This window comes from Somniosus microcephalus, chromosome 22 (assembly GCF_052327205.1).
Source record: "Somniosus microcephalus isolate GS21.2 chromosome 22, FLI_Smic_1.0, whole genome shotgun sequence".
NCBI lineage: Eukaryota > Metazoa > Chordata > Chondrichthyes > Squaliformes > Somniosidae > Somniosus > Somniosus microcephalus.
This window is the reverse complement of record NC_141008.1, coordinates 44,815,034-44,839,629: the sequence shown is the minus strand read 5'-3', so window position 1 is coordinate 44,839,629 and position 24,596 is coordinate 44,815,034. Positions and strand designations below refer to the sequence as shown.

Sequence of the window (24,596 nt, the reverse complement as noted above, 5' to 3'; positions counted from 1 at the left end):
AACGGTGAGGGGCGCAGTGTAACGGTGAGGGGTGCGGTGTAACGGGGAGGGGCGCGATGCCCCGGTAACGGGGAGGGGCGCAGTGTAACGGTGAGGGGCGCGATGCCCCGGTAACGGGGAGGGGCGCGGTGTAACGGTGAGGGGCGCGGTGCGCCGGTATTGGGGAGGGGCACGGTGTAATGGGGAGGGGCGTGGTGTAATGGTGAGGGGCGCGGTGTGCTGGTACCGCGCGTGCTTTACCCGTTGCCAAGGGTGAGACTGAGTGCTCCGGGGAGGGACGCGGTGTAATGGTGAGGGGCGTGGTGTGCTGGTAACGCGCGTGCTTTACCCGTTGCCAAGGGTGAGACTGAGTGCTCCGGGGAGGGACGCGGTGTAATGGTGAGGGGCGCGGTGTGCTGGTAACGCGTGTGCTTTACCCGTTGCCAAGGGTGAGACTGAGTGCTCCGGGGAGGGACGCGGTGCTCCCAGTCTCTGCCTGTGTTACAGTTTATGCTTTTCCCAGAATTCAATGTTAATTAAATGTTAATCGACCTTCCTCTTAAAGATGCTGATAAACCTGTTGCGTATTTCCAACATTTTCTGTTTTTAATCCGTAAATTAAACTGCGTATATGGAAACAGGAAGTTACAAAAGCACAGACTTAGTGAGCGGGCAAAAATGTAGCAGATGGAGTTCAATGTGGTGAAGTGTGAGGTCACCCACTTTGGATTCAAGAAAGACAAATCAGAGTTTTTGAATTTGAATGTCCATGTACACAAATCATTAAAAACTAGTGTACGGATATAAAATGTAATCAAAAAGTCTAATAGAATGTTGGCCTTTATCTCGAGGGGGCTGGAATACAAGGGGTGGAAGTGATGCTTCAGTTGTATAAAGCTCTGGTTAGACCCCAATTAGAGTAACTGCGTCCAGTTCTGGGCACTGCATAAGGATATAATGTTCTCCTGCACTTCTCCAACTCTGGCCTCTTGCGCATCCCCGATTTTAATCGCTCCACCATTGGTGGCCGTGCCTTCAGCTGCCTGGGCCCTGAGCTCTGGAATTCCCTCCCTAAACCTCTCCACCTCTCTCTCCTCCTTTAAGAAGCTTCTTAAAACCGACCTCTTTGACCAAACTTTTGGTCACCTGTCCCAATATCTCCTTATGTGGCTCGGTGCGATAATCGCTCCTGTGAAGCACCTTGGGACATTTTACTACGTTAAAGGTGCCATAGAAATACAAGTTGTTGTTGTCGTAGTTGGAGGTGCAGCCTTGATTCACCAGAATGATACCTGGGCTTAAAGGGTTAAATTACAAGGACAGGTTGCATAAAGGTAGTTTGTATTCCCTCGAGTTTAGAAGGTTAAGGGGTGATCTAGTTGAGGTGTTTAAAATGATAAAGTGATTCAATAGGGTTGAGAGAGAGAAACAATTTCCTCTGGTGGGGGGAAGTCCAGAACAAGGGGGCAGAACCTTAAAATTAGAGCCAGGCCGTTCAGGGGTGATGTCAGGAAGCACTTCTTCACACAAAGGGCAGTGGAAATCTGGAACTCTCTCCCCCAAAAGCTGTGGATGCTGGGGGTCAGTTGGAGCTTTTAAGAGTGAGATAGAGATCTTCAGACATGGAGCAAAGGCGGGTAGATGGAGTTAGGTCATAGATCAGCCAGGATTTGATTGAATGGTGGAACAGGCTCAAGGGGCTGAATGGCCTCCTCCTGCTCCTGTGTTCCTAAAGCTGTGATGGATTTGTGTGTGTGATTGTGCCCAGAGTGGTTCTAGGTTCAATACCCACGATTACCTGCCCCAGTTGGCGGTGAGTTTGTTGCCGAGACTGTTGGCATTTCTGCCGCTAATTCCCAATCCCTTCCCTCAGGTGAAGAGTAAAAGCAGCGATGATTTATCGTCAAAGGCCGGAGGCAGCCTGACCTCGAGCTCATCGAGGCTGAAGAAAACGGTTACCATGGGGACCATCGCTGAGCTCACTGAGAACAAGGCAAAGAGCAGCCCAGGTACAAGGTCACCAGAGGTCAGGCGTGGAAATGGGAGTTCACTGCCAGACGTTGCACCTGACTGAGGCCTGACGTGGTGTGTAGTTAAGAGCTGGGGATCAGACTACAGCCCGCAATCGGGCACCATCTGACAGTGTGTGCGCGCGTGTCTGGGTCCAACCTTGTCTCTCAGCCTGACTCGCACTGATGTGGGTCCTTCGCGTGTGCAGATCTCTATTTGTTCAGAGTGGTTTCCCCGTCTTCCCCCGCGAGGGGGGAGGGGAGGGGAGGGAGAGGAGAGAGGGGGAGGGTGGGGGAGGGGAGGGAGAGGAGAGAGGGGGAGGGTGGGGGAGGGGAGGTGGGGGAGGGGAGGAGAGAGGGGGGAGGGAGAGGAGAGAGGGGGAGGGGAGGGAGGGGAGGGAGGGGGAGGGGAGGGAGGGGAGAGAGGGGGAGGGGAGAGAGGGGGAGGGAGGGGAGAGAGGGGGAGGGGAGAGAGGGGGAGGGAGGGGAGAGAGGGGGAGGGGAGGGAGGGGAGAGAGGGGGAGGGGAGGGAGGGGAGAGAGGGGGAGGGGAGGGAGAGGAGAGAGGGGGGGGAGGGAGAGGAGAGGGGGGGAGGGAGAGGAGAGAGGGGGAGGGGAGGGAGAGGAGAGAGGGGGAGAGGAGAGAGGGAGAGGGGGAGGGGAGGGAGAGGAGAGAGGGGGAGGGGAGGGAGAGGAGAGAGGGAGAGGGGGAGAGAGAGGGGGAGGGGAGGGAGAGGAGAGAGGGGGAGGGTGGGGGAGGGAAGGGGAGGGGGAGGGGAGGGAGAGGAGAGAGGGGGAGGGTGGGGGAGGGGAGGGGGAGGGTGGGGGAGGGGAGGGGAAGGGGTGGGGGAGGGTGGGGGAGGGAGAGGAGAGAGGGGGGAGGGGAGAGGGGGGAGGAGGGGAGGGGAGGGAGGGGAGAGAGGGGGAGGGGAGGGAGAGGAGAGAGGGGGAGGGGAGGGAGGGGAGAGAGGGGGAGGGGAGGGAGAGGAGAGAGGGGGAGGGGAGGGAGAGGAGAGCGGGCGAGGGGTGGAGGGTGGGGGGGAGAGGGGGATGGAATGGGTGGGAGGGGGGAGATGGGGGGAGGGAGGGGGGGATGAAGTGGTGAAGCTTCTTGAGCAGATGATCTGAGGTTTGGAAAGCCACAGGCTCTTTGTATTTAGTACCTGAGATCCTGAGCCCCGGCAGCAACCCCTGGGAGTGACGGTATCTCTGAGCCACTGGACCAGGCAGCACCCAGCAGTGAGACAAAGAGACCTTTTTACTTCAGTACTTTGGCTGGACTCATGAGGAATAGAATGAGAATATCTGAGCAAAAGTTTTTCCTCCTTTTGGCAGAGTTCTGGTTCCGACTCGACGAGACTGTCTCCTCCTGCGACTTCGCAGTTCATTTATCAGGAACGGCATTTAATCCCTTCAGACCCACACAGGAAAGTTATTTGCCAATGCAGCGATCCCTGGCCCCAGTAACAGCTGCCCGCCCTGTCCAATCCTGCGTCCCCTGGGCAGCAACCCCCGGGGCTGGTGCAGTCTGTGACCCCTGGGCCTCTGACCCCTCCCAACCCCTGGGGCTGGTGTGGCCTCTGACCTCAGTGTGATCCTCGCTACGCTGGGCAGGTTCGGCCAAGCTACTCTAAACGTTATATAAACTGCACCCTTTGTCTCGAAGTCCTCACGACACAGACAGACACTGTGAGCAGTGAGTTCACCTAAATGTTCGATCCCTTTAACAAGACATTCCCATTAACAGAATAGGGCCGAGTGTGGGGTGGAGGGAGGAGCTGATTAGAAGCCTGAAAGTCACTGGGAGGTTTTCGGTGTTACCGAGCTCCCTCTACAGCCTCTCACAGATCCACAGACACAAGCTGATTGGAAGATGTCAGTGAGGGTGCAGCAAATCCAACTCCTGCCCTCAGTCAGTGTGACTGTGAGAGCTGCCCAACAGCCTGTCACAGGCACATGAGGAGGCTTCACGTCCTGTCTCCCAGAACACGGAACGTTAGCCGGGACTGTTGGGAAAATGGGAAACCAGCCTGGAAAGACGGAGGATCAGGAACAAGGTTTGGGATTCCTGCCTGAGGTTTTGTTTTAAGTAACAGATGCCACGTGTATGTGAGGGAGTGAGACTAAAAGCGAGTTTATTGTGTGGATGAAATAATAATCAGTAATAAATGGGAAAGTGATGAATGAAAATATCACAGGCTTGGCTTTATCCGAATTGTCTGTGAATAGGATCTCTGCCCAGTGCAAACTTTCTCTCGATAATTGGTGATCTTTGTGGGGATGCAGTTGTGGAGAATGACCAGCGAGTGTAGATTGTCGGTGCCTGTGACACTGCACCAGGTTCCAGCGTCGATCTCCTGCCTCTCCTGTCGCCCAGCCCAAACAAACTTCACTGCCCCTGTGTAGAGGTGGATTTGGAGAGATTGGTCTCGATTGAGCCCACACATCTCTGGTTCTGACTGCAACACTCGCCCAAAGGAATCACTCCGACAATCACCTGCACAGAGAAGTCCACCGACACCTCGCAGGTCAAAGCACCCAAGGGTTACTTTATATATGAAATGGCTTCCCCACATCAGTTGTGTCTCTAGTCGCAACTCTGTGGGACGGAGCCCCGCCCGGTGTGGAACTGAACCCTGGGGAGCAGGAGAGCACCGCCCGGTGTGGGACTGAGCCCCGGGGAGCAGGAGAGCCGCCCGGTGTGGGACTGAGCCCCGGGGAGCAGGAGAGCACTGCCCGGTGTGGGACTGAGCCCCGGGGAGCAGGAGAGCCGCCCGGTGTGGGACTGAGCCCCGGGGAGCAGGAGAGCCCTGCCCGGTGTGGGCCTGAGCCCCGGGGAGCAGGAGAGCCCTGCCCGGTGTGGGCCTGAGCCCCGGGGAGAGCCGCCCGGTGTGGGCCTGAGCCCCGGGGAGAGCCGCCCGGTGTGGGACTGAGCCCCGGGGAGCACCGCCCGGTGTGGGACTGAGCCCCGGAGAGAGCTGTGAGGGCAGCTGCCTGTGTGTTTTAGTGCAAAGCCCCTCAGTTACTGAGCTTTTGTGCGGGATGTGAAAGCTCTGTTGGTGCTCTGTGACTTGGTGAGGTCACAGGTCAGGGTGATGTCATGGATCAGCTTTGTTGGACTGGAATTCTCTTTGTCCCCATTGCTGTCAGCGAGTGGAACAAATACCGGGGGAGTGTTCTGGAAAATGTCGCTCTGTGCTAATGAGTGGAGCCACACCCAGGATCTTAAAGGGGCCACGCGCTGTACCCTCCCATCACTCGGGAGGGTAGAGACCCGAACCCACAGGTAGACAGCTCCAGGATTCAGATGACAGAGAATTGATGTCCCACTTCCCCCTTCCCACAGCTCTCACCCTCGTTGTTTTGAGCCTCCACTCCAAATACTCGAGCCCCATAATCCACGCAGACACTGCCGACGCAGACACTGCCGGTGCAGTACTGAGGGAGCGCCGCACTGTCGGAGGGGCAGTACTGAGGGAGCGCCGCACTGTCGGAGGGGCAGTACTGAGGGAGCGCCACACTGTCGGAGGGGCAGTACTGAGGGAGCGCCGCACTGTCGGAGGGGCAGTACTGAGGGAGCGCCACACTGTCGGAGGGGCAGTACTGAGGGAGCGCCGCACTGTTGGAGGGGCAGTACTGAGGGAGCGCCGCACTGTCGGAGGGGCAGTACTGAGGGAGCGCTGCACTGTCGGAGGGGCAGTACTGAGGGAGCGCCGCACTGTCGGAGGGACAGTATTGAGGGAGCGCCGCACTGTTGGAGGGGCAGTACTGAGGGAGCGCCGCACTGTTGGAGGGGCAGTACTGAGGGAGCGCCGCACTGTCGGAGGGGCAGTACTGAGGGAGCGCTGCACTGTCGGAGGGGCAGTACTGAGGGAGCGCCGCACTGTTGGAGGGGCAGTACTGAGGGAGCGCCGCACTGTCGGAGGGGCAGTACTGAGGGAGCGCCACACTGTCGGAGGGACAGTACTGAGGGAGCGCCACACTGTCGGAGGGACAGTACTGAGGGAGCGCTGCACTGTCGGAGGGGCAGTACTGAGGGAGTGCCGCACTGCCGGTGCAGTACTGAGGGAGCACCGCACTGTTGGAGGGGCAGTACTGAGGGAGCGCCGCACTGTCGGAGGGGCAGTACTGAGGGAGCGCCGCACTGTCGGAGGGGCAGTACTGAGGGAGCGCCGCACTGTTGGAGGGGCAGTACTGAGGGAGCGCCGCACTGTCGGAGGGGCAGTACTGAGGGAGCGCTGCACTGTCGGAGGGGCAGTACTGAGGGAGCGCCGCACTGTTGGAGGGGCAGTACTGAGGGAGCGCCGCACTGTCGGAGGGGCAGTACTGAGGGAGCGCCACACTGTCGGAGGGACAGTACTGAGGGAGCGCCACACTGTCGGAGGGACAGTACTGAGGGAGCGCTGCACTGTCGGAGGGGCAGTACTGAGGGAGTGCCGCACTGCCGGTGCAGTACTGAGGGAGCACCGCACTGTTGGAGGGGCAGTACTGAGGGAGCGCCGCACTGTCGGAGGGGCAGTACTGAGGGAGCGCCGCACTGTTGCAGGGGCAGTACTGAGGGAGCGCCGCACTGTCGGAGGAGCAGTACTGAGGGAGCGCAGTACTGAGGGAGCGCTGCACTGTTGGAGGGGCAGTACTGAGGGAGCGCTGCCACTGTCGAAAGTGCCGTCTTTCAGGAGACATTAAGCCAATTCCCGTCTGCTCTCTCAGTTGGACGTAAAAGATCCCACGGTCACTATTCGAAGAATAGCAGTGGAGTTCTCCTCAGTGTCCTGGCCAATATTTATATGCTGTGCCCAACCCATGCCCACCACCAGTTTAAAGTGGTACTTCATCGCTAACAGATATCGGCCAGCCCAGCCACCATATTCCTGCTAACCTGCTCCGCCCGCAGGGCCCGGGATAACTGAGGGTCACAGCCCATAATTACAACCCTCACCGGCACCGATCGGGGAAGTGGGAGAGTTTCTCTGAACCTCCAACTATCCCTCGGTTCAAGTTTGAGTTCAGGAACCCAGCAAGTTCAGGAAGACGGAGCCCGTGTCTCACCCTGCAGTCTCTTCACTCCACTCACAGTCTGGGCAGGACTGGACACAAACCCACAAGCAGCTTTTTTACAGATCCGCCCCTGTGTGACTCTGTCCCAGGAGCCTGACCCACGAGCCTGTCCCAGGAGCCTGACCCACGAGCCTGTCCCAGGAGCCTGACCCACGAGCCTGTCCCAGGAGCCTGTCCCAGGACTGCCTGGCACAGATCAGCGGCTGTGTGTTACAGTCCCAGGACTGCCTGGTGCAGTATGTGTGTGGGAGGCGAGTGGGGACGGAATGTTTCACACAACAGTCGTGTTGTTTGCTTCTCCCTCCTGTCATTGCTCACAGACACTGTTGTCATTGTTTGCCTGGGGAGTGATTTCTCAGTAAATGTAAAAGGCCAGTGTGCAGGGTGAGAGCCCTTTATAGGACTGGCACAGGATGGGAGGATGGGGGAAGAGTCAAGGCAAAGCTGAGGGTTGAGGTACGCTGGTGACTCTCTCAGGCAGCTCTGTTCAGTATCTGCTTTATTGGGAGCCAACTGCGCGCTGAGTAGAATGGGCTGATACTCTCTGGAGTTTAGAAGAATGAGAGGTGATCTCATTGAAACATAAGATTCTGAGAGGGATTGAGAGGGTAGATGGCTGGAGTGTCTAGAACTAGAGGGCATAGTCTCAGGATAAGGGGTCGGCCATTTAAGACCAAGATGAGGAGGAATTTCTTCACTCGGAGGGTGGTGAATCTTTGGAATTCTCTGCCCCAGAGGGCTGTGAATGCTGAGTCTTTGAGTTTATTCAAGGCTGAGATCGATAGATTTTTGGACTCATGGGGAATCAAGGGACATGGAGATCGGGCAGGAAAGTGGAGCTGAGGTTGATGATCAGACATGATCTCATTGAATGGTGGAGCAGGCTCGAGGGGCCGAATGGCCGACTCCTGCTCCTATTTCTTATGTTCTTATGCTCATTATCACGCACGCTACCATGCATCTACTAGAAACTGCCATACACAAAGCTCTCTGCTGGGGGGCAGTGGGACACTGACAATTCACTCAAATTCAAATTCAAATCGCTTTATTGGCATGACAAGTTACATCCTATGTTGCCAAAGCATCGAAAAACATTCATGTTTGTTCACAAAAATACAGATCTATCCATACAGTGTATAAACAGATATATCCCTGAGTGTATAAATATACTTTCATATAATTTATATATACTCTTTTCTTATATTTAGTGGTTGTCCCTCTGTTTATGGCAAGCTGTAACATAGTGTGCCGCTAGTGTTATACAATTTCTCTCTTCCCCTAGTAGGTATGGGAGTTTTTGGTCACATTTCAAGATGGTTTCACGGCCACGAGCATTAACAAGTGTTCTGCGGCACTCGGTAACTGAAGTGCAAAGGTCACCATTGGGGTGTTATTGAGTGATTCTTGCTGCAATGTTCAGATGCCTTGTGTTATCGAGGCCCTGGAGAGGGTGCAAAACAAATTTACTGCAGTGATACCAGGACTGAGAGGTTAGACCTATCAGGAAAGACTGACCAGGCTGGGGCTCTTTTCTGTAGAGAAGAGAAGGCTGAGTGGTGACCTGATAGAGATCTTTAAAATTATGAAGGGGTTTGATCGGGAGGACGTAGAGAAGATGTTTTCACTTGTGGGTGAGACCAGAGCTCAGGGCCATAAATATAAGCGAGTCACTAATAAATCCAATGGGGAATTCGGGAGAAACTTCTTTACCCAGAGAGTGATGAGAATGTGGCACTCACTCCCACCGGGAGTGGTTCAGGCGAATAGCACAGATGCATTTAAGGGGAAGCTAGACAAACACATGAGAGAGAGAAAGGATTAGAAGGATATGGTGATGGGGTGAGATGAAGTAGGTGGGAGGAGGCTCGTGAGGAGCAGTTGTTCCAATGGCCTGTGTCTGTGCTGTAAATCCTATGTAAGGCAGGATGTTTTGGGAGACGTTATCTCGGCATCGTAACCAGTGCCTGACACTGATCCCCATTCCTTCAGGACGGGGTGCCCATCGCCCACATCAGTCTCCTCCTCACTCCTTCCACCTCTGGGGCACGGCCCTGACCTCAGTCCACTCCTACTAATCACATCTTGTCCTGGCTCGGCCCTTGGTCCCTCTGGGATGGGGTGGGGGCGGGGTTAGTGACACTGGGATTGGGATGAGGGTGGGGGGGTTAGTGACACTGGGATTGGGATGGGGTGGGAGGGTTAGTGACACTGGGATTGGGATGAGGGTGGGGGGGTTAGTGACACTGGGATTGGGATGGGGTGGGGGGGTTAGTGACACTGGGATTGGGATGGGGTGGGGGGGTTAGTGACACTGGGATTGGGATGGGGTGGGGGGGTTAGTGACACTGGGATTGGGATGAGGGTGGGGGGGTTAGTGACACTGGGATTGGGATGGGGTGGGGGGGGCGCTGTGGTTTCTCAGTGTCCTACTAGTTAAGGTTGCTGATTGCTAATAACTCGCATGCTGAGATTCAGAGTTGAGAAGCTGTTGACGGCCGTTCATTTCTCTCACAGGAGCGAGCTCCTCATCGCGACGCTCTGCTATTCCGGCCCCAAGAGAGTCAACAACACTGACAAAAGAGGTTTCCCGTGAGCGTTCCCGCACGCTGCCCAGTAAGAAACCCGCGCCCGCTCCAGTCAGCTGTGAGATCACAACCCCCACAAGGCATGTTCGAACAGCGGTAAAGCCCAGAGTGGAGAGCGAGGGGACTGACCGAGCGAGGATGGAGATTCAGATTAAAGAACTACTGATGGAAGCCAAGGCGAAGGACTTTGAAATGAGTAAACTCAGGTGCGAGCTGAAACGCCACCAGGACAGGCAGGCACTGAGCTTGGACAGCTCACAAGACACGCGTGAGAAGAATGATCCCGAAGACTTGTTGGGCTCACCTGGCGATGTAGAGTCGCAGCTAAAGAAACTCCAGGAGAGAAACGGGCTATTCCAGCAGGAGCTTGGGCAGCTGCGGGCAGAGAAACAGGTCCTGCAGGAGCGTGTCCTCACCCTGGAGCAGCTCCGGGAACAGGAGTCTGGGACCAAGGGCAACTCTTTGAGTTTGGAGGTTTCCCTGAACAGTGACCCTAGCAGCAGCCTCTGTACCCCATCCTCACTGGAGAGCACGAGGAATCAAACAGGAGAAGCATTCGACAGTGTTCCCGTGGCGGTTAACGGTGAGCCGTCCCATAGCTCAGTCTCCACCATGAGCGATGTGACCAAGGGCTCCCCCTCCCCGGACTCGCTGGGCTTTGATGGAGTTTTTAACCCCTCTTCCATCAGCAGCGATGGTTTCAGAGCCACCACCAGCTCCTCGGACACGTCCAGCGGGGGATCCCTGAAGAACACCAGCTTAGTGTCGGTAGCTTCTCTGGCCGAGAAGATTCAGCAGATGGAGGAGAACCAGCATTGCACCGCCGAGGAACTGCAGGCAACGCTGCAGGAACTGTCCGACCAGCAACAGATGATCCAGGAGCTAACGGTGGAGAACGAGAGGCTGGTGGAGGAGAAAGGCGTCCTGGAGGATTCCTTCCACCAGCAGCGGGAGAGGCTGCAGCAGCTGGTCAAAGAGAAGGAGCAGCTGGTGTTGCTCCTTCAGGATGGTCAGAAGGTGAGCAGGGGGCCAGAGCTGGCGCAGGGTGCGGACTCCAGTCAGGAGAAGCTGCTGAAGGTGCAGCAGTCAGTCAGCAATCACTGGACTCTGGAGAAGGAACAGCTGGGAGCTGAAGTCCTGAGAGACGAGGCCAGCGATCTGCAGAAGCTGCTGGAGGCAGAGCAGGAGCGGAACGCATCGATTGCAAAGACACTGGCCGACTGCCAGACCACAGCGGGGGAACTCCGGACCGAGAACAGTAGACTGAGAAATCAGCTGGAGCTGGAGAGACAGAAGCTGCCGGAGCAGAAGCCGGCGCAAAGTGTGGCTGAAACCTGCGAGTTCCAGGAGTTGTTACGGGCGGCCCAGTCAGAGAAAGAGCAGGTGGAGGTGGAGTGCACGGCGCTGAGGGAGAGGTCCCTACAGGCAACCAGTGAAGTCACTCGTCTACACAGCCTCTTACTAAAGGTGAGCACACTTTGGGTGAAGAGCTTCGCTCGGGGTCTGCACCTGCTGGAAGGGATGGGGTTCTCAGGCAAATCCCGGAGGTAAAATGTTGTTTCTGAGAACCCGCAGTGAAAGTCAGCACCTTCAGGAACTGTACCCCAGTGAGAGTCAGCACCTTCAGGAACTGTACCCTAGTGAGAGTCAGCACCTTCAGGAACTGTACCCCAGAGAGAGTCAGCACCTTCAGGAACTGTACCCCAGTGAGAGTCAGCACCTTCAGGAACTGTACCCCAGTGAGAGTCAGCACCTTCAGGAACTGTACCCCAGTGAGAGTCAGCACCTTCAGGAACTGTACCCCAGTGAGAGTCAGCACCTTCAGGAACTGTACCCCAGTGAGAGTCAGCACCTTCAGGAACTGTACCCCAGTGAGAGTCAGCACCTTCAGGAACTGTACCCCAGTGAGAGTCAGCACCTTCAGGAACTGTACCCCAGTGAGAGTCAGCACCTTCAGGAACTGTACCCCAGTGAGAGTCAGCACCTTCAGGAACTGTACCCCAGTGAGAGTCAGCACCTTCAGGAACTGTACCCCAGTGAGAGTCAGCACCTTCAGGAACTGTATCCCAGTGAGAGTCAGCACCTTCAGGAACTGTACCCCAGTGAGAGTCAGCACCTTCCGGAACTGTACCCCAGTGAGAGTCAGCACCTTCAGGAACTGTACCCCAGTGAGAGTCAGCACCTTCAGGAACTGTACCCCAGTGAGAGTCAGCACCTTCAGGAACTGTACCCCAGTGAGAGTCAGCACCTTCAGGAACTGTACCCCAGTGAGAGTCAGCACCTTCAGGAACTGTACCCCAGTGAGAGTCAGCACCTTCAGGAACTGTACCCCAGTGAGAGTCAGCACCTTCAGGAACTGTACCCCAGTGAGAGTCAGCACCTTCAGGGAGAGGGGTTGAGGAAACGTTTGGAAAAATACTTCCGAATCCACAATAATAATTTAAAGTGTGTTTTCAGTTTGTGCTGTTCTGATCATTGGGTGTCCTTAAGGTGCCGACTCTCACTGGGGTACAGTTCCTGAAGGTGCTGACTCTCACTGGGGTACAGTTCCTGAAGGTGCTGACTCTCACTGGGGTACAGTTCCTGAAGGTGCTGACTCTCACTGGGGTACAGTTTTTGAAGGCAAGTATTTTCAATGTGCAAAGATAATGCTCCAGTCACAGAAAATCCCAAAGCCACAATCGATGTTCCCTTTAAGCTATGCGGCCAGCGGTCGGAGTTCCCGCTCAGCCGGCTTACCGGCTTTTAAATGCAAAAAGCACGCAGCTCGGTATAGTGGCCGCGCGGCCCCCAAAAAATATTAGAGGGAACGTAGATCACAATATCTGCAGGCTCTTAACTGACCTTTGCAAAACAAAGCCAGGGTTCTGATCTCCAGCCTAAACAGTAATGAACTCGCCCGGTGTTTGCTTATCATCAACTGAACTTGCAGCCTTATAGGAATGCACACTTGCATCTTAGCAGCAGGGTATTACTTTCTTTTAATAGCTCTCGTGAACATGTCCTTCTAAACAATTACTCCTTTGACCCTCCATGAGCAACAGCAGGTGAGGTTTGCTGGATTTACAATAAATGTTCAGTCTGCAGATCTTAGTTTGTCATCAACAGCAATATCTGTTTTGTAAGGTACTGAGGACAGCTCTGGTTACAGGTGGAGCGTGAGCAGGCGCTATCGCAGGGCTGGACCCAGAGGCGATTGGAAGAATCGAGTTTCACGGCACAGAGGCTTCAGGATGAGACGAGAGACAAAGAATCAGAAATCAAAGACATGAAGGAGACCATCTTCGAACTGCAGGACCAGGTGGAACAGCATCAAGCAGTGAAACTACACAACAACAGGACCATTGAGGACCTGGAGCGTAAGTCAAAACTTCCATCACAAAGAGTCTCAGGCCTCAGTCCCGACAAGAGGTCAAAGGGAAAAGATGATTCAACTCATCCAAGCTCACCCACCCGGCCCGACACCCCGCCCGACACCCAACTCACTCAGTCCAACATCTCACTCACCCAGTCCGACATCACACTCACCCAGCCCAACATCACACTCACCCAGTCCAACATCACACTCACCCAGTCCGACATCACACTCACCCAGTCCGACATCACACTCACCCAGTCCGACATCACACTCACCCAGTCCGACATCACACTCACCCAGCCCGTCATCACACTCGCCCAGCCCGTCATCACACTCGCCCAGCCCGTCATCACACTCGCCCAGCCCGTCATCACACTCGCCCAGCCCGTCATCACACTCGCCCAGCCCGTCATCACACTCACCCAGTCCAACATCACACTCGCCCAGTCCAACATCACACTCGCCCAGTCCAACATCACACTCGCCCAGTCCAACATCACACTCACCCAGTGCAACATCACACTCACCAAGCCCAACATCACACTCGCCCAGTCCAACATCACACTCACCCAGTCCAACATCACACTCACCCAGCCCGTCATCACACTCACCCAGCCCGTCATCACACTCACCCAGTCCAACATCACACTCGCCCAGCCCGTCATCACACTCGCCCAGTCCAACATCACACTCGCCCAGTCCAACATCACACTCGCCCAGTCCAACATCACACTCACCCAGTGCAACATCACACTCACCAAGCCCAACATCACACTCGCCCAGTCCAACATCACAGTCACCCAGTCCAACATCTCACTCACCCAGTCCAACATCTCACTCGCCCAGTCCAACATCACACTCACCCAGTCCAACATCACACTCACCTAGTCCAACATCTCACTCACCCAGTCCAACATCTCACTCGCCCAGTCCAACATCACACTCACCCAGTCCGACATCACAGTCACCCAGTCCAACATCTCACTCACCCAGTCCAACATCTCACTCACCCAGTCCAACATCTCACTCACCCAGCCCAACATCACACTCGCCCAGTCCAACATCACACTCGCCCAGTCCAACATCACACTCACCCAGTCCAACATCACACTCGCCCAGTCCAACATCTCACTCGCCCAGTCCAACATCACACTCACCCAGTCCAACATCACACTTGCCCAGTGATATACCTATCAATTCATCCAATGAAAAGCGACGAGTTAAGAAAGTAACTATAGGTTTTTATTGGCTAAATAACAGAGCCCACCCTCGTGGGTGATCGGATCCAACAAGGAGGAATACCAGCCAGTCGACCACCTTTATACCTGGGCAGGTAGGTGGAGCCATGGGCGGAGTCAGCAGTGGTCAGCCCAGGTATAACAGCGTGACAAGAGGCGACCTCATGTAGTGATACAACAGTGTAACAGTGATAACCATAGTGTAACGATATAACAGTGGAAAACATAGTGCAACGATAGTGAACGATAAAAGTGGTTTACCACATTCACCCCTTGTTTAGATTTGAGTCCGGCGGGGTGAAGTGTATTACCAGTTCGGGTATGTCAGTCTGTCCGGAGGCCTCGTAAGCCTTTCCGATCGTCGCAGCAGTGGCGGCGGTGTTGCAGTATTCGATGTTGTTGCTGGTGTCTGCGTGGTCGGCGAAGGCTCGTGGGGTTCCGGCATGCCGTCTACTTGGGCTGGATTAGGGGGGGTGGTGGTGGGGGGGGGGGGTAGCGGTGGTGTCTCAGGAATGCCCGAGGGTGCGAGGTCTCGTAAAGAGACTGTGTCCTCCCGCCCGTCTGGGTATGCCACATAGGCGTACTGGGGGTTGGCGTGCAGGAGGTCCACCCTCTCGACCAGGGGGTCCGTTTTATGGGCCCTCACGTGCTTTCGCAGCAAGACGGGCCCCGGAGAGGTCAGCCAGGTTGGTAGCGTGGTTCCCGTAGTCGACTTCCTGGGGAAAACAAACATTCGTTCATGGGGGGTGGCGTTAATGGCAGTGCAAAGCAGTGACCGGATGGAGTGCAGCGCTGCCGGGAGGACTTCCTGCCAGCGAGAGGTTGGGAGGCCCTTAGACTTTAAGGCTAAGAGGACGGCCTTCCATACAGTCGTGTTCTCTCTTTCCACCTGGCCGTTCCCTCGGGGGTTGTAGCTGGTGGTCCTGCTTGCAGCAATACCTTTTGCTAGTAGGAACTGGCGAAGTTCCTCGCTCATGAAGGAGGAGCCCCGGTCGCTATGTATATAGTTTGGGAACCCGAACAAGGCGAAGAGGTCGTTCAGGCATTTGATGACCGTGGTACTGGTCATGTCTGGGCAGGGGAAGGCAAAGGGGAAACGGGAGTACTCATCAATAATGTTGAGGAAGTACACATTACGGTCAGAGGACGGGAGGGGCCCCTTAAAATCTATGCTCAAGCGCTCGAAGGGGCGGGTGGCCTTGATCAGGCTTGCTCTGTCCGGCCTAAAGAAATGCGGTTTGCATTCGGCACAGGTTTGGCAGTTCCTGGTCATGGTCCTGACCTCCTCGATGGAGTATGGCAGGTTGCGGGCCTTAATGAAGTGGTAAAGTCTGGTGACCCCGGGGTGGCAGAGGTCGTTGTGGAGGGTCTGCAGTCTATCAATTTGCGCGTTGGCGCATGTACTTCGTGATAGGGCATCTGGGGGTTCATTCAGTTTACCAGGCCGGTACAAGATGTCATAATCATAGGTGGACAGCTCGATTCTCCACCTCAAGATCTTGTCGTTCTTGATTTTGCCCCTCAGCTTGTTATTAAACATAAAAGCGACCGAACGCTGGTCGGTGAGGAGGGTAAATCGTTTGCCTGCCAGGTAGTGCCTCCAGCGTCGTACAGCTTCCACAATCGCCTGGGCCTCCTTCTCGACCGAAGAGTGTCGGATCTCAGGGCCCTGGAGGGTCCTTGAGAAGAAGGCCACCGGTCTCCCCTCCTGGTTAAGGGTTGCGGCTAGGGCGAAGTCGGATGCATCGCTCTCCACTTGGAACAGGATGGACTCATCCACCGCGTGCATTGTGGCCTTAGCAATGTCTCCCTTAATGAGGGAGAAGGCTGCGCACGCTTCCGCCGTAAGGGGGAAGGAGGTGGACTTCATGAGGGGTCTGGCTTTGTCCGCGTAATTGGGCACCCATTGGGCATAGTAGGCGAAGAGCCCCAGGGTTCTCTTCAGCGCCTTTGGACAGTGGGGGAGGGGTAACTCCATGAGGGGGCGCATTCTTTCGGGGTCGGGGCCGATGACTCCGTTCTCTACTACGCAGCCGAGGATGGCAAGGTGTTAAACACGCATTTCTCCTTATTGTAGGTGAGGTTCAGCCGTTGGGCCATACGGAGGAATCTTTCCAGATTGACATCATGGTCCTGCCGGCCGCGGCCGCAGATGGTGACGTTATCTAGATAGGGGAACGTGGCGTGCAGCCCGTTCTGGTCAACCATCCGGTCCATCTCCCTTTGGAAGACCGAAACCCCGTTGGTGACGCCGAAGGGAACCCTAAGGAAGTGGTAGAGGCGGCCATTCGCCTCGAAGGCGGTATACTGGCGGTCCTCGGGGCGGATAGGGAGTTGGTGGTAGGCCGACTTAAGGTCGATGGTAGAGAATACTCGGTAATGTGCAATCTGATTGACCATATCAGATATGCGGGGAAGGGGGTATGCGTCCAGCTGGGTGTACCGGTTTATGGTTTGGCTGTAGTCGATGACCAGGCGGTTTTTATTGCCGGTCTTAAAGACTACAACCTGGGCACGCCAGGGGCTGCTGCTCCCCTCAATGATGCCCTCCTTCAGGAGACGCTGTACCTCAGAGCTAATGAAAGCTCTGTCCCCGGCGCTGTACCGCCTGCTCTTGGTAGCGACGGGTTTACAGTCGGGGGTGAGGTTAGCGAACAGGGAAGGGGGCGGGACCTTGAGGGTGGAAAGGCCGCAGGTGTTACGCGGTGGGCGGTTTAAAAGCTGCTGGTTGTCGACTGTGAGTGGGGGGAGGGGTCCACCGTATGCCAAAGTGACACTTTGAAGGTGGGATTGGAAGTCCAGCCCTAGTAGGACGGCAGCGCAGAGCTGGGGCAGGACGAGGAGTTTAAAATTTTTATACTCCGTGCCCCTAACCGACAGGGTCACAACACAGTAGCCGCTGATGTCTGTAGAATGGGACCTCGATGCCATCGAGATCCGGTTGCGCGTTGGCCGGACAGTGAGGGAGTAGTGGCTCACCGTGTCTGGGTGGATGAAACTCTCCGTGCTTCCGCTGTCGAACAGGCAGGTCGTGGCGTGGCCGTTTACTCCGATGTCCATCATGGACTTGGACAGGTGATGCGGGCGAGCTTGGTCCAGTGTGACGGAGGCTAGTGTATGGCTGAGCGAGCTGCTGTAGTCTGCGGGCGAGGCGGTGGTCGGGTCTGGAGGCGAGGTGGCGGTCGAGTGTGGTGGGCAAAATGGCGGCGCCCACGAGGTTGGATAAAATGGCGGAGAAGATGGCTGCCCCCACAACTCACATGAGGCACTGCTGGTGTCGGTGGCCTTGATCAAAGATGGCCACCCCCACGATTCACACAAGGGGATGCTGGCATCTGTGGCCGCCTTGATTAAAGATGGCCGCCCCCACAACTCGCATGAGGCACTGCTAGGGTCTGTGGCTCTCCCTCTGCAGGCCTTAGCGAAGTGGCCTTTCTTCTGGCAGCTGGAACAAGTCGCGTTTCTTGCCGGGCAGCGCGACCTCGGGTGTTTCGCCTGGCCACAGAAGAAGCAGCCGGCGGCCCGATCGCGGGGCTCCGATGTCGCGGCCGGTACCAGGGGTGGCGGTCCCGATCGGGTCCGGGACGCCGACGCTGAGGTAGGTCCCAGGGGCGGCGTTGCGAGGGGTATTGCGGCCGGGGTCGGGCCCGAGTCCCAGGGTCGCGCAGTACAGTACCTTGAATACGCCTCGAGGTCCCGATGGGCCACTTCCAGGGAGCGAGCGAGGGCTGCAGCTGTGTTCAGGTCGAGGTCCTTAGATTCAAGCAGTCTTTGCCGTGAGTAGTCAGACCGCAGGCCTTTCACGAAGGAATCGCGGATATTATCTTCGGTATTTTCTGCAGCCGTTACCGCTTTAAAGTCACAGTCCCTGCCGAGTGTTTGTAGCGCCCGTAAAAATTCATCTACAGACTCTCCTGGCTGTTGCTGGCGGGATCTTAGGAGATGTCTGGCATACATGGAATTTACCGGGCTCCGGTACTGCTGTTTCAGCAGGTTGATGGCGTCGTCGTATGTAGTAATGTCCTGGATGAGTGCGAATACTTTAGGGCTCGCTTGGGTGGTCAGAACTCTTAGTTTGGATCTCTGAGGTACGCCGGATTCTTCCAGGTAGGATTCGAAGCAGCTCAGCCAGTGTTTGAAGTCGAGGGCTGAGTTTGCTGCCTGTGGGTTTAGATCCAGGTACGGCGGTCGGAGGGCTCGCAGCCAGGCCGGCTGCTGTGGCTGTTGTAGCTGGGCGTCTGACTGGTCTGACGGTTCGGTAGACATTTTAAAATTTAGCCAATAAAATTGATATACCTATCAATTCATCCAATGAAAAGCGACGAGTTAAGAAAGTAACTATAGGTTTTTATTGGCTAAATAACAGAGCCCACCCTCGTGGGTGATCGGATCCAACAAGGAGGAATACCAGCCAGTCGACCACCTTTATACCTGGGCAGGTAGGTGGAGCCATTGGCGGAGTCAGCAGTGGTCAGCCCAGGTATAACAGCGTGACAAGAGGTGACCTCATGTAGTGATACAACAGTGTAACAGTGATAACCATAGTGTAACGATATAACAGTGGAAAACATAGTGTAACGATAGTGAACGATAAAAGTGGTTTACCACACCCAGCCCGTCATCACACTCACCCCGCCCGTCATCACACTCGCCCAGCCCAACATCACACTCGCCCAGCCCAACATCACACTCGCCCAGTCCAACATCACACTCGCCCAGTCCAACATCACACTCGCCCAGTCCAACATCACACTCGCCCAGTCCAACATCACACTCGCCCAGTCCAACATCACACTCGCCCAGTCCAACATCACACTCGCCCAGTCCAACATCACACTCGCCCAGTCCAACATCCAGTACCATCTTGAACTCCCCATACATCTGTTTCCACAATCTCACCATTCCAAACATTTATCACCCTTTGAGCAAAGAATTCCTTTCTAAGATCTGATTTAAATTTAGTCTGTATTAATTTAAATTTATCTTGTTATACCGGCCTGTCTGACAAAGTAATATCCTGGCTTCACCTTATCACTGCCCAATTCTGAGCTTCTCTAATCTTTCCTCAAAGCTCATTCCATTTACACTTGGCATCATTCTTGTTGCTCTTCTCTGCACCCCCTCCAATGCAACCCCTCCAATACATGCACGTCCCTTTTGAAGTGAGATCTGCCCAGTGCATTGTAAAGCCTCAGTATTAATCTCTGTTATTTGGACTGACATTACTGGCTGTATCCCAATATTGTGTTGCGTTAATTGCTTCTCCACAGTCCTGACATCTAACGTGATGAATTTACAGTCACTCCCAGGCTATTTTCCGAGTCTCCCTGCGTCAAGTCTACGACTGTCATTCCTGCTTCTAATATGGAATATTTGGTTCAGTATTCAATTTCATTTGCCATTTATCTGTCCAATAAATCCTTCTGTGAAACTTTCGCTATCGTCAATCCCTAAAGAATTCCCCGTTTTACTATTGTCCACAAATTTAAGGAATTTGCAGATGTTTCTGCATCCGGGTCAGAAGCTCAAATTTCTTCGGAAAGAAATTTACAATCAGAAGCTTTGAAACGTGCTCAGAGAGTGGGCTGTCCTGGCAGCTCCGCCACTGTTTCTGGCCATTCAGAGATCCATTAATTCATTGATCTTTCGCTCTTCAGATAAAGTGATGATGTTAGAACAGCAGAAACTGGAATTGGAGAAACAACTCAAGATGTTCAACAAAAAAATGAAGGTCAGTAAAACTGCTCGAGTTAAAACGGATCCCAGAATCACCCAGTGCCCCAAGTCTCTTTAGATCCAACCCCAATAACACAACAGCTGACTGACAACCAAGGGTGGTCTATTACTCTTGGTTAACAGTAGATTGAGCTAAGGCATCTGTTCCTGCTAGATGTTCAATTGGGTGATGGGACAGACTGCACTCATTGTAAGAACATAAGAAATAGGAGCAGGAGTCGGCCATTTGGCCCCTCGAGCCTGCTCCGCCACACGGCCCCTCGAGCCTGCTCCGCCACACGGCCCCTCGAGCCTGCTCCGCCATTCAATAAGAACATGGTTGATCATCGATCACAACTCCACTTTCCCGCCCGATCCCCATATCCCTCGATTCCCCTAGAGTCCAAAAATCTGTCAATCTTAGTCTTGAATATACTCAATGACTGAGCATAAAGCAGACTGCAGGAAGATATCAATGAACTGGTCAGGTGGGCAGAACAGTGGCAAATGGAATTCAATCCGGAGAAGTGTGAGGTAATGCATTTGGGGAGGGCTAACAAGGAAAGGGAATACACATTAAATGGTAGGACACGGAGTAGTGTAGAGGAACAGAGAGACCTTGGAGTGCATGTCTACAGATCCCTGAAGGTAGCAGGACAGGTAGATAAAGTGGTTAAGAAGGTATGCGGGATACTTGCCTTTATTAGCAGAGGCATAGAATATAACAGCAGGGAGGTTATGCTTGAACTGTATAAAACACTAGTTAGGCCGCAGCTAGAATACTGCGTGTAATTTTGGTCACCACATTACAGGAAGGATGTGATTGCACTAGAGAGGGTGCAGAGGAGATTTGCAAGGATGTTGCCTGGTGTAAGGGTAAACCGGGAGAGCTTCTTCTCCCCGAGACGGACCCTCTGATATAAAGGGTCGACATCCGCCTTATTCCCAATCAATCACTCGGAGTCCGGAGGTTCGTTCAGTAAAGCAACTTTATTTACAAGTCGACAGGGGAGACACCCATCCTGGGACGAATGCTCCCTGATCGCTGAAAATCTCCTGCCTTATATACAGGTTTTGTTCTGAGTCGTGGCTACTGTTTGCAATTAGGTGCATTACACGTATACATTTCTTTCATCATACAGTTGGCTTCGGGTGCAAATTCTTGTGACCTGTGTGCATTGGTCTTGTGACCCCATACGTTATCTCTCAATACATTCCTCAGTTAGTGATTCATGGTTTGTGCACTTTGGCCACGACTACACCAGACTTTCTTCTGGACATTGTTCATACCAATTCCTTATCTGGTTGGATATATGCTCTGTTCCTTAATCCCCTCATCTTAGCTCTTTTTTAACCCTTTCACCTGGGCTGGGGAATTTTAGCTAAGAGGAAAGATTGGAGAGGCTGGGGTTGTTTTCTTTGGAACAGAGGAGGCTGAGGGGAGATTTAATTGAGGTGTATAAAATCATGAGGGGCCTAGATAGAGTGGATAGGAAGGACCTATTTCCCTTAGCAGAGGGGTCAATAACACGGGGACATAGATTTAAAGTAATTGGTAGGAGTTTTAGAGGGGCTTTGAGGAGAAATTCTTTCACCCAGAGGGTGGTGGTGGTCTGGAACTCTGCCTGAAAGGGTGGTAGAGGCAGAAACCCTCATCACATTTAAAAAGTACTTGGATAGGCACTGGAAGTGCCGTAACCTACAGGGCTACGGACCAAGAGCTGCAGAGTGGGATTAGGGTGGAGAGCTCTTTGTCGGCCAGCACGGACAAGATGGGCCGAATGGCCTCCTTCTGTGCTGTAAATTTCTATGATTCATCCACAGCCCTCTGGGTAGAGAATTCCAAAGATTTACAATCCTCTGAGTGAAGAGATTTCTCCTCATCTCAGTCACAAATGGTCGACCCCTTTATCTTGAGACTATGCCCCCTAGTTCTAGACACTCGAGCCAGGGGAAACAACCTCTCCGCATCTACCCTGTCAATCCCTCCCATTGTATTGGGTGATGGGCTAGAGTATCGATGTTTTGTTGAGTAAGGCATTGAGACTCTAGATATCTATTTCAACCTATAAAGACTTAACTGTATCTCAGAGATGGGCCACTGTGCCCTTAACTCTGAGTTCTTGTATTGAATGAGATCTTTGCAACTTATCTCGCTTACAGGACTTGTGCTGCCCACGTGTTACACACTCACCATTCTGAATGCCTTGTAACATTTTGGGACTTCCGCTTGTGTGGGATTTGATTTAGTGACAATGTTAGATCCAGCTTCCAAGGGGTGAACCCCGGGGAAGTTCCGCACACTCGGAGTTAATCGTTTCTCCGTTCTGGCAGGAGGAGGCTGAGGAATGGCGTTACTTCCAGGCGGACCTGCAGACCGCTGTGGTGGTGGCCAACGACATCAAGTGTGAGGCGCAGCAGGAGGGCCGTGTCCTGAGCAGGAAGCTGCAGGAGGCGGAGGCGAGGACTGAGCGACTGCAGAAGGAGCTGGAGCTCCTGCAGGGTCACAGGTTGGTCACTCTGCCGGCGGCAGCGAGCGGTCACTCTGCCATTAACCTGCTGCTTCGGCTAATCCAACAGCTGCTGTTTCACTCTCAGCACCGCCGGCATCATCTGTAACAGAGAATTCCAGTTTGATTTCTCACTCAGTATTCAGGATAGTTTGGGATCTTCCCCATCAGTGCTCACAACACCGGCTCTGGTCACTCAGCACAGCCTCCAGGGTTTCCGCGAAAACTGCGATGGTCTTTAAAGGGAAGCTGGGGGCCGCGATTACCCCAGCTCCCGGAGAAGGAGCCTGGGGTCAGGGTTAAATAGTCACAGGCTGCATGGTACAGGCAGCCAGAAAAAGTAGAAGAGGCACAGAACGTTCCCACTCCCGCTCTCTCTCCCTCTCTGTGTTTGTGTCTCTCGCTCTCCTTGGCCGGGTATATGTTGATGATAACTATTGTCCAGGCTGTGAGAGTAGGAGGTTACTCTGCTGTCAGTTTGGGGAGCTCTTCTGAAATGAAATTGCAGCAAAGCCTCCATCTGATCCCTTTGTACGCACTTTTAGTTATTTAAATTGCTGATGTCCAGGTCCCTCCCCCCTCCCTCCCTCCCTCCCTCCTCCCTCCCTCCCCCCCTCCCCCCCTCGCTCCCTCCCTCCCTCCCTCCTCCATGCCCCCCTCGCTCCCTCCCTCCCATTCCCCACTCCCTCCTCTCGCTCCCCCTCCCCCTCCTCTCGCTCCCCCTCCCCCTCCTCTCGCTCCCCCTCCTCTCGCTCCCCCTCCTCTCCCTCCCCCTCCTCTCCCTCCCTCCCTCCCTCTCCCTCCCTCCCTCTCCCCCCCTCCCTCCCTCCCTCTCCCCCTGCCCCTCTCCCCCTCTCTCTCCCTCCCCCTCCCCTCCCTCCCCCTCCCCTCCCTCCCCCTCCCCCCTCCCTCCCCCTCCCCCTCCCTCCCCCCTCCCTCCCCCTCCCCCTCCCCTCCTTCCCTCCCCCCCTCCCCCCCCTTCCCTCCCTCCCTCCTCTCCCTCCCTCCTCTCCCTCCCTCCTCTCCCTCCCTCCTCTCCCCCCCTCCTCTCCCACCCTCCTCTCCCTCCCCCCTCCTCTCCCTCCCTCCTCTCCCTCCCTTCCCCCTCCACTCCTCCCCTCCACCCCTCCCTCCTCCCCTCCTCCTCCCCTCCCTCCTCCCTCCCTCCCTCCTCTCCCTCCCTTCCTCCTCCACTCCCTCCCTCCCTCCCTCCCTCCCTCCATCCCCACTCCCTCCCTCCCTCCATCCACCCCTCCCTCCCCTCCCCATCCCTCCCTCCCCTCCCCATCCCTCCCTCCCCTCCCCATCCCTCCCTCCCCTCCCCATCCCTCCCCTCCCCATCCCTCCCCTCCCCATCCCTCCCTCCCCACCCTCCTCCCTCCCCACCCTCCTCCCTCCCTTCCCTCCCTCCTCCCCTCCCCCCCTCCCCTCCCTCCTCCCCTCCCCTCCCTCCTCCCCCTCCCTCCCCTCCCTCCCTCCTCCCCTCCCTCCCCCCCTCCCTCCTCCCCCCCTCCCTCCCCCCTCCTCCCCCTCCTCCCTCCTCCCCCCACTCCCTCCCCTCCCCCCCCCTCCCTCCCTCCCCTCCCCCCCTCCCCTCCCTCCCCTCCCTCCTCCCCCCCCTCCCCTCCCTCCTCCTACCCCTCCCTCCTCCCCCCTCCCCCCTCCCTCCTCCCCCCCTCTCCTCCCCCCTCCCCCCCTTCCCCCCCTCCCTCCCCCCCCCTCCTCCCCCCTCCCTCCTCCCCCCCTCCCTCCCCTCCTCCCCCCCCTCCCTCCCTCCTCCCCCCTCCCTCCTCCCCCCTCCTCCCCTCCCTCCTCCCCCCTCCCCTCCCTCCCTCCATCCCCCTCCCTCCCCCCTCCCTCACCCCCTCCCTCCCCCTCTCCCTCCCCCTCCCTCCTCTCCCTCCCCCCTCCCTCCACCCCCTCTCTCCCTACCCCCTCCACCCCCTCTCTCCCTCCCCCCTCCACCCCCTCTCTCCCTCACCCCTCCCTCCCCTCTCCCCCTCCTCCCTCCTCCCCCTCCCTCCTCCCTCCTCCCCTCCCTCCCTCCCTCCCTCCTCCCCCCTCCCTCCCTCCTCCCCCCCCCCCTCCTCCCCCCCCTCCCTCCCTCCTCCCCCACCCCTCCCTCCCTCCTCCTCTCTCTCTCTC

At 55.6% G+C, this 24,596-nt stretch overlaps 1 protein-coding gene across 14 annotated transcripts in view; it reads left to right on the top strand.

Moving 5' to 3' along the window:
* specc1 (sperm antigen with calponin homology and coiled-coil domains 1) overlaps positions 1–24,596 on the top strand; it is a 109,543-nt gene that overhangs the window by 20,107 nt on the left and 64,840 nt on the right. For 13 of the 14 annotated variants that reach the window (XR_015073237.1, XR_015073238.1, XM_085964578.1 and 10 more), the window contains exons 3-7: positions 1,853–1,988; positions 9,560–11,097; positions 12,782–12,989; positions 19,884–19,957; positions 22,276–22,451. Coding sequence is in view for 12 of the 14 variants with exons in the window: in XM_085964578.1 (XP_085820704.1) it covers positions 1,853–1,988; positions 9,560–11,097; positions 12,782–12,989; positions 19,884–19,957; positions 22,276–22,451 (2,132 nt within the window). In the remaining 2 variants the exon portion in view is untranslated. Of the gene's footprint in view, positions 1–1,852; positions 1,989–3,831; positions 4,045–9,559; positions 11,098–12,781; positions 12,990–19,883; positions 19,958–22,275; positions 22,452–24,596 lie in introns of those variants that run through there. The other variant, XM_085964583.1, reaches the window with a different exon arrangement.